This window comes from Nicotiana attenuata, unplaced genomic scaffold (genome assembly GCF_001879085.1).
Source record: "Nicotiana attenuata strain UT unplaced genomic scaffold, NIATTr2, whole genome shotgun sequence".
In the NCBI taxonomy this organism is placed as follows: domain Eukaryota; kingdom Viridiplantae; phylum Streptophyta; class Magnoliopsida; order Solanales; family Solanaceae; genus Nicotiana; species Nicotiana attenuata.
In genome coordinates, this window is record NW_017671648.1 from 18,265 (window position 1) to 30,437 (window position 12,173).

At 37.9% G+C, this 12,173-nt stretch overlaps 2 protein-coding genes across 2 annotated transcripts in view; both read left to right on the top strand.

Moving 5' to 3' along the window:
* The first annotated feature begins 3,762 nt into the window (after positions 1-3,762).
* Positions 3,763-4,357, top strand: LOC109209484 (nucleolin 1-like). The gene is made up of 2 exons (XM_019372755.1): positions 3,763-3,767; positions 3,886-4,357. Exons 1-2 carry the CDS (start codon positions 3,763-3,765, stop codon positions 4,355-4,357), a joined length of 477 nt encoding a protein of 158 aa, XP_019228300.1.
* A 3,542-nt stretch (positions 4,358-7,899) lies between these two features.
* The window catches only part of LOC109209475 (eukaryotic translation initiation factor), a 5,865-nt gene continuing 1,591 nt past the window's right edge, over positions 7,900-12,173 (top strand). Inside the window, exons 1-3 of the mRNA XM_019372746.1 lie at positions 7,900-8,192; positions 10,494-10,662; positions 10,793-10,918. Coding sequence (XP_019228291.1) covers positions 7,996-8,192; positions 10,494-10,662; positions 10,793-10,918 — 492 coding nt within the window. The 5' untranslated portion in view covers positions 7,900-7,995. The remainder of the gene's footprint in view (positions 8,193-10,493; positions 10,663-10,792; positions 10,919-12,173) is intronic.

Genomic DNA, 12,173 nt, shown 5'->3' on the forward strand with positions numbered 1-12,173 from the left:
AAAAGTGATGAGGGAATTTTCTTGGGTTACTCTCCACATAGTAAGGCCTATAAAGTTTTTAATGAAAGAACTATGTCTGTAAAAGAAAACATTCATGTTATCTTTGATGATATAACAATTTGGCTAAGAAAGGTCTGCAGGATGAAGATTATGACATAGGACTCACTGGTGATGGAGTTACAAAGGAATATGAAACTCAGTATGAAGATGGATCCGAAGACGACAAGAAAATTGACAGTGATCATGAGGAACAAGAAGAAGAAAGAACTACTGTGACTGCTAACCGGACTGATGAAGCCACACCCACCGAACATATTCCTTTGGGTCGTTCCTTGGGTGAATCTTCTCTTGGTATACAGATCAGACCATAGAAGCATCAAAGCTCACATCCTCTTGAGAATATTATCCTGATCGAAATGCAGGAGTGCAAACCGGGTCTTCTCTAAGAAATCTATGTGTACTCACAACATTTTCTCTCACAGATTGAACCTAAGACCATCAAGGAAGCCCTAAAGGATCCAGACTGGATTATAGCCATGCAATAGGAACTAAATTAGTTTGAAAGAACCAAGGTATGGCACCTGGTACAAAGACCCAAGAACAGAACTATCATAGGTACAAGATGGGTGTTCAGAAACAAGCTCGATAAACAAGGAAATATCACAGGGAACAAGGTCAGACTCGTGGTTCAAGGATACAATCAAGAGGAGGGCATTGACTATGATGAGACGTTTGCACCTGTAGCTAGAATGGAAACTATCAGAATGGTGATAGTCTTTGCTGCTCACATGGAGTTCACCTTGTATCAGATGTAGGGGTGTTCATAAAAACCCGAAAAACCGAACCAAACCGAAAACCAAACCAAACCGACAAAAAAACCGATACTTTTTGGTTTGGTTTGGTTTTGGTTTTGAATTTTAAAAACCGATCAAATTTGTTTTGGTTTTAGTCAGAAAAAAACCGAAAAAAAACCGAACCAAACCGACTATAGGAGTAGCTATTTCAAATTTATTATTACACCTATATATGTGTGTATTTTTATACAAAGTTTCAAAAATTTAATGGTAAATATTAATAGTTTGCACTTTTAGTATAGTTATTTACCTTTACATTCTAGTTTGATTGGTAGTTTTCTTTTGTTACGTGTAAGAATCCATTTCGTGTTAAAAATAATATATTTTTAATTGAGTCCTTAAATTATTCATCACTATTTGATTCAATTATCACCAATATATCTTGGTAAATAATAGATTGCTCAAAGGGCAATTGATTTGATAGTGTTACGTTGAAAATGTGGTCGACGGAATATGTGTTTGGTAGTGTATGTCTTATCTTTAAGAAAAAACCGACAAATAACCGAAAAAACCGAAAAACTGACAAAACCCGACATAAACCGAATCGAGAAAAAACCGACTTAAATGGTTTGGTTTGGTTCTAGTATTTGAAAAACCGACTTACTTGGTTTGATTTCTTTTTAGGGAAAAACCGATCCAAGAACCATGAACACCCCTAATCAGATGAATGTAAAAAGTGCCTTCTTGAATAGTTATATGAAGGAGTAAGTGTTTGTCAAACAACCTCCTGGATTTGAAAGTGAAGAATTTCTTGACTATGTGTTCAAGCTAGATAAAACTCTTTATGGACTGAACCAGGCTCCAAGAGCTTGGTACGAAAGACTCTCAAAGTTCCTCCTAGCGAACAACTTTGTAAGAAGAAAGGTGGACAACACTCTATTTCTAAGGAGGAAAGGGAAGAATATTCTAATTGTTCAAGTATATGTGGATGACATTATCTTTGCGGCTACTAATGAAGCAATGTGCAAGGAATTTGCTGAAATGACGGGAAATGAGTTTGAAATGAGCATGATGGGTGAATTGAACTTCTTTCTCTAAGTCCATTGACACTCTCATTGCCACTGCAACAAAATTGGACCTTGATGAAGAAGGGAAAAGTGTTGAACGGAAACTATATAGAGGAATGATTGGATCACTGTTGTACCTCACAGCAAGCAAGCCTGATATTGTATTCAGTATAGGACTCTGTGCAAGATTTCAGGCAAATCCCAACGAATCTCATTGAAGGCTGTCAAAAGGATACTAAGATATCTCAACGGGACCCCTGCCTCTGCCTATGGTATCCTAGAGGATATAGGTTTGGTCTAGTTGGTTAGCTGATGCTGACTATGCAGGTTTTCATGTTGACAGGAAAAGCACTTCAGGAACAGCTTATTTTCTAGGTTCTTGTCTAGTGTCTTGGGGAACAAAGAAGCAAAACTCAGTGGCATTATCTACAGCTGAGGCTGAATATATAGCAGCATCATCCTGCTGTGCTCAGTTGCTGTAGATAAGACAACAACTAAGGGACTATGGTATTTTTGTTGATTGTGTTCCCATCTTCTATGATAACACTAGTGCCATAAACAGTGCTAAAAATCCATGTCAGCACAAGAGAACCAAGCACATTGGCATTAGACACCACTTTCTCAAAGACAATGTTGAAAAGGGAAATATCTCAATTAACTTTTGTAAAACTGAAGATCAAATTGCTGATATTTTTACTAAACTCTGAGCAGGGATCACTTTGAAAGGAACATACTAGAACTAGGTCTAATCAATTCTTCCAACTAGGTTGAACCCCAGTTATTGGCTAGAAAGAGTATAATTAGATGTAGATAATTAAGTACAATGTGTTTGATTCAGCTTCGTGCTTGTATCAAGCACACACACTTGCTCGGAAAATCTGGCTGATAACTATGTTGCATGATATTAATGTGAAATGCTGAAGTTTTATTGTAGAAACAAGTAAGGATCTACCAAAGAGTTGGTTCTTCGACTCAGGTACGTGCCATATTGTCTTAATTCACTAGGACTTAATTTCCTAAAATTATTGCTATGCTCAGACTTCTAATTTTGTTGGCATCACTTCCAATTGTCTTCTAGTCAAAAAGTAAGGGGGAATCCTGGTGCAATTAGAGTTCAATTACTTCTGAAGTCCTAACAGTCAAAGTAACCGTTATGAGAGTCCCACTAGAACTCAAATTCGGTCACTTTCTCTCTTCCACTCAAATCAGGAGTAACATCTTTAAAAGGACCTTATGATCAACTTCTCAGACCTCATTGTTTCTCTCAAACCCTAAGCAAGAATCAAGAGCAAATATCAAGAACCAATTCTCTCATCTCTTCATCGAGTCTCTTCTCTGATCCCATACCTAAATCTATCCAAAGTCCCTCTAAAGCTAAATTATCAGTCAAGGCTGAAGCAAAATCCAAAATCATGACGCCCAAATCAAATAAAAGTGTCAAGCCATCAAGTGAACCCACACCAACACCTTCTCCTTCCCCTTCGATATCCTTCACTGTACCTATATCATCATCCCATGTTGTTGCTGCTCTCACCATCCCCATCTCCATTGCACCCCCACTTACAAACCAACCACCCATGCATCTGAGCCTACTATGAAAAATACCTCTAAGTCAACCAAGGTCAAGGCTACTCTAAGAAAATCTGTCAAGAAAGTGCCTGATGCTACTACTCAAGTAGACACAATGGTCAATGAAGCTATAGTTTAGGGGGAATCAGTACCGGTCATTGCTAATCAGGTATAAAATCCTCCTTCAAAATTAGATGTTTTAGTATCCGCTATAGATGTTGCACCTTTAGACACTCTCCCACCCACGAGTGAGAAACCACAAGTAGAGGAATTCACTATAGAAAAGGGTGTAGGCGATCTAGGGAAAGAGGTAGATACTACTCTTGTGGTGCATGTGGTTGAAGGGAAGGAAGTCAAGAACCAGTATAAAAGAAGGCATCTGATGGTCTTTCATTTAGTTGGACGAAGAATGAGCATGATGATGGGGGTGAAAAAGAATAAGAACATGTGGACAGTCATGAGGAACATAGTGCTCAAGGCATAGCTAATGAAAAAGAAAAGAGGGAGAATGAGGGAGAATCTAGAGATGATAAGGAGAGTGATAGTGATGATAAGATAGGTGAACAAGTAAATGATTCTGTAGAAGAAGAAAATCATACTGAAGAAGAGGACAATTCTGAGAGTGAGGGTGAGGATCCAGAAAAGGTAAGTGAGAGTGAAGGAGTGGGTGAAGAAAGTGAGAAAGAGAGTGACAATTTGAGTGAGGAATTTGAAGGCTCTATGACCATTGGGAACACTGTCATAGCCCCTTCAGAAGAAACTAGTGAAGAGAAAAGGACTCAACAACCTGGGCCTCTGTTAACTCCTTTCACTGGAGATAAAGAGGTTAGCAGTGATAAAGATGACTTGCCATTGTCCGAGGTAGAGAAGAAACCCAGGAAGACTCCTGTGAAATCAACAAAGTCATCAGTCCCAATAAGGAAATGAGTGGCTCCTCCTTCCAGGACTCCTCTTACAAGGAGTAAAAGAAAGGTTGTTGATGAACAAGTCATTATGGAGTCTAGAAGTTCCAAGAAGCCAAGGAAGAATGTTTCGATTGCGGAACTTGTAGTTGAGCTGGATGGAGAAGATGAGTCTGAGTCTGCTTTGCCAGCTAAAGCCTCTACACCAAAGAGAAAAATTGCCAAAGTTACAAAAACTGCTACCCCTTCTTCAAGGGCCAATAGAGGAAAGACAAGAAAGAATGTACTAACTGCAGTTGATAGACTCACAGAGTTCAGGAACAGAAAAATGCTTGATGGGAAGATTCTTGCAAACATTGATAAGAAGGGGATGGCTCAACTGGTGGAAAATCTTGAGCTACAGGGTTGGAAGCACATATTTGTCAAATCCTTCCCTCCTGTATGTGTTCCTGCTGTTGTGGAGTTCTATGCAAATTTCAAATTTGATGGGAAGGTAGTCAAAAGTAATGAAATGGTTTGAAGTGGAGATTGATGCTGAGGAGATGGGGATGCTTCTGAACATCTCTTCTTTGGGATTTGACAATTACTTGAAGGAAAAGTGGCCATCCATAGACGATGATGTTGACACTGGCATTGTGGTCACAAGAAAGTTTTCTCAAAAGTTTGAACTGGATGCTCCCGAGAAGGTGACAAGACTGATATGACTCCCTTCCACAAGTTGTTTCATTTTGTCAATTCCTGTATTCTTCAGAGGTCTGAGAGAAGGCATGAAGCTACCCTATTGGACATGGTTGTAATGGAACTGCTTGACACTGGTAGACCTATCAATCTCCCTAGCCTGATGATACAGCATATGGCAAGAGTTGCAGATACTTCTAAGCCTAAGCATGCTATTCCTTATGGTTTCATGTTGACTGAGCTGTTTGACAATCTCAACATTGCCTTGCTTGAGTTTAAGTATGGAAATCACAATAATGTTTTGGATGTTGTTACCCTCAAGCAGTATGGCTATGAGGAGATCAAGACTAGAGGACCCACAGTATCTGCTATTCTACGTGGGAGCAGCAGGGCTGCAGAGCTCAGTAAGAGGTTGGGGTTGGCTGTTGAAGAGAATGCCAAGCTTCGTGAAGACAATGATAAGCTGAGAAAGGAAACCAGGCAACTTAGGGAAGAGCTCATAAGAGATAGGGAAGCTCATGCCCAACAGATTATCACTCTTGTGAAAGCATTGACCCCCTCTATCTCTCACCCATGAACTTGGTTGTTGAAGAGAATGCCAAGCTTCGTGAAGACAATGATAAGCTGAGAAAGGAAACCAGGCAACTTAGGGAAGAGCTCATAAGATATAGGAAGCTCATGCCCAACAGATTATCACTCTTGTGAAAGCATTGACCCCCTCTATCTCTCACCCATGAACTTGACTGTTGAAGAGAATGCCAAGCTTCGTGAAGACAATGATAAGCTGAGAAAGGAAACCAGGCAACTTAGGGAAGAGCTCATAAGAGATAGGGAAGCTCATGCCCAACAGATTATCACTCTTGTGAAAGCATTGACCACCTCCATCTCTCACCCATTAACTTGTTCCTTCCTAGTGTCCTTAGTTTCCTTTGTTGTTCCGGTGATGCTTTATCTTTTTTTCTTCCTTTTGTCTTAGTCTGAGTAGTTTGCAGTATGCTTACTTTTTTTGTCCTAATGGTTTAAGACGAGGTCCTGGGCTTATTTTGGCACTACTAAATGTCTCCTATGCTTTACTAGTTTATACAATATTAGATCTTCAGCCTAGTCTGTTTTCCTTGATATTTCTTTAGCTTGTGTTGTAGCCTGTTTGGCCTTGAATCTTACATTATCTGTGCTTCATCTATCTAACATTTTTTTTCCGATGATGCTAAAAGGGGGAAGATAAGGTTCGAAGGTTGTGGGCAGTGAATATACATATTTGTCAATAGTATTTGTTGTGATTATATGGTTCTTTGTTGTGATTATCTGGTTCCACTGTGTACAAAGTTTGTCATCATCAAAAAGGGAGAATTTGTTGAGTGAGGTTTTGATGATTAACAAAGTATGTTTAAATGCAATGATTTAAAGAACCAGATCCTCAACGTAACTTCTTAACTATTCTAAGAACCAGCTCCTCAGGATAAAGGACCAGCTCCTCAGGTTGATGATTGTACATCTGTACAAGACAGTAACTTTATCTCAAAAGTTACTCAGGTCCGAGTTTGGTGGAAGAAGGTTGTACATGTGATAAGGGTTGTTGCTCAAGAAGATACGGATAATTTAGTTAGAGACAAGAGTTCCAAAACTTGTGAAATCCTTGGAACAGTAGGAGTCCTATCAAAGGAGAAGCTGACTATGTATAGGACTCTCAGAAGATCTCAAGTCTATGCGTTTTAAATACTATCTACTTTGGACTTCTGTTTTTATCCTTTTACACATCAACTGAAGAGTCATATGTTGTTCACTCTAGTCGAGTACTTGTATTATATTCTTCTGGAGTCAGTCTAGCAAATGTGTTTTAGGAAAATCGAGTTGTAATCAAGCATTACAAATAATTACTGAGTCGGAGTGAGTATTTGCTTTACAAGTTAGAGTAACTTGTAAATCAAATAGTCGTAGTAGGAGTACTGGAGAGTATTGAATTATAATCTTGTAATTGATACATTTTTGATTCATTGTTCTAGTGGAGTTGAAGTTAAAATCCTACGCTAGAAGGTCTTGGTTTTTGCACCTTTTGAGTTGGGTGATTTTTCACGTAAAAACTGATGTGTTTACTTTATTGTTACTTTACTTCAAGTTTAAGGAACACAATAAAGAACCAAGTTTTTTAGTAAATCATATGGGCACTCAAACTAACAGCTATATCCAAGATAATAGGTTAAAGCATTACATAATAAACACATTTAATCTTTGAATATAGTTGTTTTTACGTGAATAATACATCGAATAAAATTCTACTCCAAAAAATATTTGAAAATGAGGAAAGAACAAAATAGTATAATGGAATTTTTGCAATTTACAACGGATATCCGAGGTTGGAGTGAAAATAGCACCGGCTAGCCAGTTTTTGGATCGGTAATTGATAAATATCAGCGTTTGCAAAGTCATAGAAAAATAGCCACTATTTTGCTACAACACGGAAAGTTCCAGCATAATATACTGGAGATTGGTACAGCTGTGTATGAACTTCCGGCGTATTATGCTGGAACTCCAACACACGGAAAGGTCCAGTATAATATACTAGAGATTGGAGCACCTGTGTATGAACTTCCAGCACTAGTATATTATGCTGGAACTCCAGTATATTTTGCTGGAAATCCAGTATATTATGCTGGAATATTTTTCGAATATTGAACAATATTTTCGTTCAGATTTATCTTTAGATGAAAAGTGGCTAAACTTCGATTACTTTTGAAAATAAGGCTATTTTTCATTACCACTTGTAAATCTGGCTATTTTTAAATTTCACCTGATGTTGGATTACAGGCCAGTCTATCAAATATGGGCCTAAACATTGTAAGACAAGGCCCACTAGTATTAATCAACTGGGCCACCATAAATAATTCCAGCTCCATACCCTGATTCTCTTCCAACAATTCCATTACGCCTCTCCGTTCGTTAAAAATCGACACAAAAGGAGGAGAGGATTTTTTGAGGCAAAAATCAATGGCAACTGAAGCACCGATAGAGGCGACGGAGGTTCCGCCGGCGTCAGCGACGGAGACGGTGGCGAAGCAGCCACATAAGCTAGAGAGGAGATGGACATTCTGGTTCGATAATCAATCTAAGCCGAAACAAGGAGCCGCTTGGGGAAGTTCTCTTCGAAAAGCTTATACTTTCGAAACTGTTGAGGAATTCTGGAGGTATACAAAAAATACAAAACACGAGATCTCTTTTAGATTCTTCTGGTTATATTTTTTTGCCCTAATTTAGATTTTTTAATGAAATTTTATCAATTGTTTTATGAATTGGGTAATAGCACTATTGATTCATAAGTTATTGAGAATTCTGATTCTGTAGCATTTAACTACGCATATTTAACCTTGCATTCATTAAAATGTGTGTTTTTTGGTCCCATTACATAGGAAATATGTTACATTTAGATTAGTTTTAGAACTATATTACCCTTAAATATGAAGTAGTACTACAAATTTAACATACATACGGGTACTTAAATGATTTAGAAGTTAATAATTCGTTAAAGTTGGGTAGATTCACAAATAGAAGGATGAAAAGTGCACATTTTAATTAATTCAAGGTTAAGTATGCATAAACAGATAGCATGAGGACTATAACTAAAATATTTCAACATTTAAGGGTCAAAGAGAACACTCTTCCGTCCTTAATTAATTAAGATGCTTTCATGTTGCAATGTTATGTTGATGTAAGAGTATATGAATATGTTACCTTCACAAAGAGAGTGCACCATGTCTTGGACCTACTTTGTGCTGGAAAACATATTAAAAATTATACTTTCTACTACCTGCTCGCTCATATGATACTCTGTTTTGGGAGTTCAAAAAAATATTCACCATTACGTTAATTATGGAGTATAATTTATGGAAAAGTTCCATTAAGGCCTCATTTATTTGCACTTAATGAGGGTCTGAATCTTAATCATTCATATCTCAAATATTAAGTGCGTTTGTTTCTAAAGTCTGATTCTTAATTATTCAGATTTTAATCATTAAGTGTGTTTGTTTTTTTACTTCACAACCACTTAATGGGTCTGTATGATTAAGATCTATAACAGAGACTTAATTTCATTAAGATGCTATCACATATTCATTATTAACTGCCGCCATCGCCTATCATTATCAACTACCACCATGCCGCCGCCACCATACTCAACCACCACCCCCACCACCACCACCACGCCACCATCATCCTCAATCATAGCCTCCATTATCGACCATCACCACCTACTATCTCCACCACTCCGACCACCATCATTTTCACACACAATCAACATTCATCCCCCTCAACTACCACAACTAACCACCCCATCACTATCAACAACCACAGCCGGCATTGCCCATCATTATAACCTACCACCACCCACCCACCACCTTACTCAATCACAACTACTACATCCTCCCGACATTATTAACTATCACCACTCACCACCACCATCCTCAATCATAATCGCCACCACTACCAATCACTACTAGCTACTAGCATGAACCACCATCATCAACCAAAACTACCACCAACCACCGCCTCTAGTCGGCATTCACCCGTTAGCCATCACCACCAGCAACTATCATATTTTAAAAAAATATATATATTTTATTGATAGAATATTAGATTAGTTAGTATTTTATTTGAATTTTATGTTTATTAATTTTTAAATAAAGATAAATTTTATACATTCAGATGTTAAACAGTCTTAATTATTTCTATTATGATCTTAATACACATCTTAATATATTCAAATGTGTATTCAGATTCAGATGTCTTAATCTTAATACATATCTTGATATTCAGATGTGTATTCAGATTTAGACATCTTAATCTTAAAAAAAAACAAATGAGGCCTAAGAATATTGTCCTATGCATCTTTTGCAATTTTCAAGAATCTAAGTGCACCTAAGGGGGTGGGATAGTTTTCAATGAAGTGGGAGAAGAACCTTGAGATCTCAGGTTCAAGTTCCAGCGGAAGCGAAAAAATAGCAGGTGATTTCTTCCAATTTGCCTAAGCCTTGGTAGGCAGAGATACCCGATACCAGGTAGCAGGTACACGGTGGAAGCCGGACATCACGTCATATAAAAATCAAGAATTTGAATTATTTAACAATCCAAAGCTTGTGATATGTTCTCTGTAGACCTAAGCTTTTAGGTATCAATTTAGTATTTTCTTTAACCACCATTAATATAATTACTATACAGTCAAGCAGTGTGCTATAAAACCAAACAGTGCCATTTTTATCTTGAATTTCATAATTTTCCATGTACTGGATATACTGCTGCAATTTATCCATAGTTTGGATGTTGTGTGGCTTTATTTTAATTCATTAATGAGATATTACTGTTTAGAAAGTGTAATAGTTCCACTATGTGGGATTATACTGGGTTTGTTGTTGTTGTTGCTGCTGTAAAGTATAATAGTTGGATAGAAGCTGCTTTTAAATGTCAATTGAAGTGTTAAATCTTTCTCTTTGCAGTTTATATGATCAGATATTCAAGCCCAGCAAGTTGACTGCTAATGCGGACTTTCATTTGTTCAAAGCTGGGATTGAGCCCAAATGGGAAGATCCTGAGTGTGCTAGTGGTGGCAAGTGGACTGTTACGAGCAGCAGAAAGGCTAATCTTGAGACTATGTGGCTTGAAACTGTAATAAAATCTTCTCTTTACTTTTTTTGGTTTCTGTTCAGTAGGCAGGATGTCATGAAAGCATTATGTTGATTAGTTTCTAGTTAAAGATGCTCACATGTTGTTTGCTCGATGGAATTCTTTTGAATAGCTGATGGCATTGGTCGGTGAGCAGTTTGATGAGTCAGAGGAGATATGTGGAGTGGTTGCCAGTGTACGTCGGAGTCAGGATAAACTTTCCTTATGGACTAAGACTGCCTCCAATGAAGCAATTCAGGTTATTGGAATTCTCGTGATGTAGAATAGTTACTGAACTGAAAACTGTGTTATGTTATACCCTATTTCATAAATCTGATATGAAATATTTTTTAAAAAGAATATACCAGAATATGATCTTTTTCTTAATGATGATGATATGGCCTATCTTCCCTTCTAAAAAAAAGAGCTATCTCCATTTCTTTTTTAAATGCTGAAAAAGGAGAGTGTATTTATTTGAGCACTGAATTTTGAGAACAAGGGAAGCATGCCCTTCCCCGTTGTGACCCATGGATGGAACACTAGATCTAGTTATTAAATATCGGTTAAAACCATTGCATGCCTTAGCTAATCGGTGGCTGAAACTATTATTTCTTGAAAAGGAAGTCCTTGATATTTCCTTTAACTTGTTCTCTAACCGGAGTTGGCAGATATGGTGTTGTTTTTGTAATGGTATGACCTCTATCTGGTATTTGTTTTGAATTTTTTCTTTTGATAAAGTAAATAATTTTATTAGTGATGGGGAGACCCCGCATACAAGCCTATACCAAAAAGTGGAGAACCTACAACGAAACATGGTTGTCAATGAAAGAAACCAATCATTTATACACATAAAGACCTCATGGGTACACCAAAAAACTAGAAACGAGAGGTTGTTTTGCAATTTTTCGAAAGAATTATCAACCTCTTCAAATGCTCTCATGTTCCTCTCTTTCCATAGAACCCACATAATGGCTGATGGGGCAACATCCCATGCCCTTGGTCTTCTCTTCCTCCTGAAGGCCCAAGTATGCAACGCCTCTTTCATTGTGCACGCATCACGCATTATATTCCAAACCAATTTAGGACCACCGACCGCAACAGTCCAGCCACATGACAACGCAACAAGAGATGGTTTTACACCTTTGCCCGCACAACTGTACAAGATGCAACAACTAACCATTTGTTCTTATTATGGGCCTTTTGTTGCCGTTTTGCATTAGGCCATCTCTAAAAACGCTTTGACCCTGACTCATATCCCTTGAACTGATCTATGGACATATAGGCATCTGAATGTGCTTCATTTTCATCTTCTGAAGTACCCTTGTGCTTGAAATCTAAATTTGCTGTGTGGTGATGTTCTATAGATCATAGATGGTAAGAAATTCCAAAAGGGTGTGAAGGTTGCAAAGGTGTTCCCTAGAAGTCTGTACTCATCAGCTTCTCATAACACAGGAATGTGGTTATTTTGAAGGGTTTTACTTGTCACGAAGTGGATGCAGGACCCCCCCCCCCCC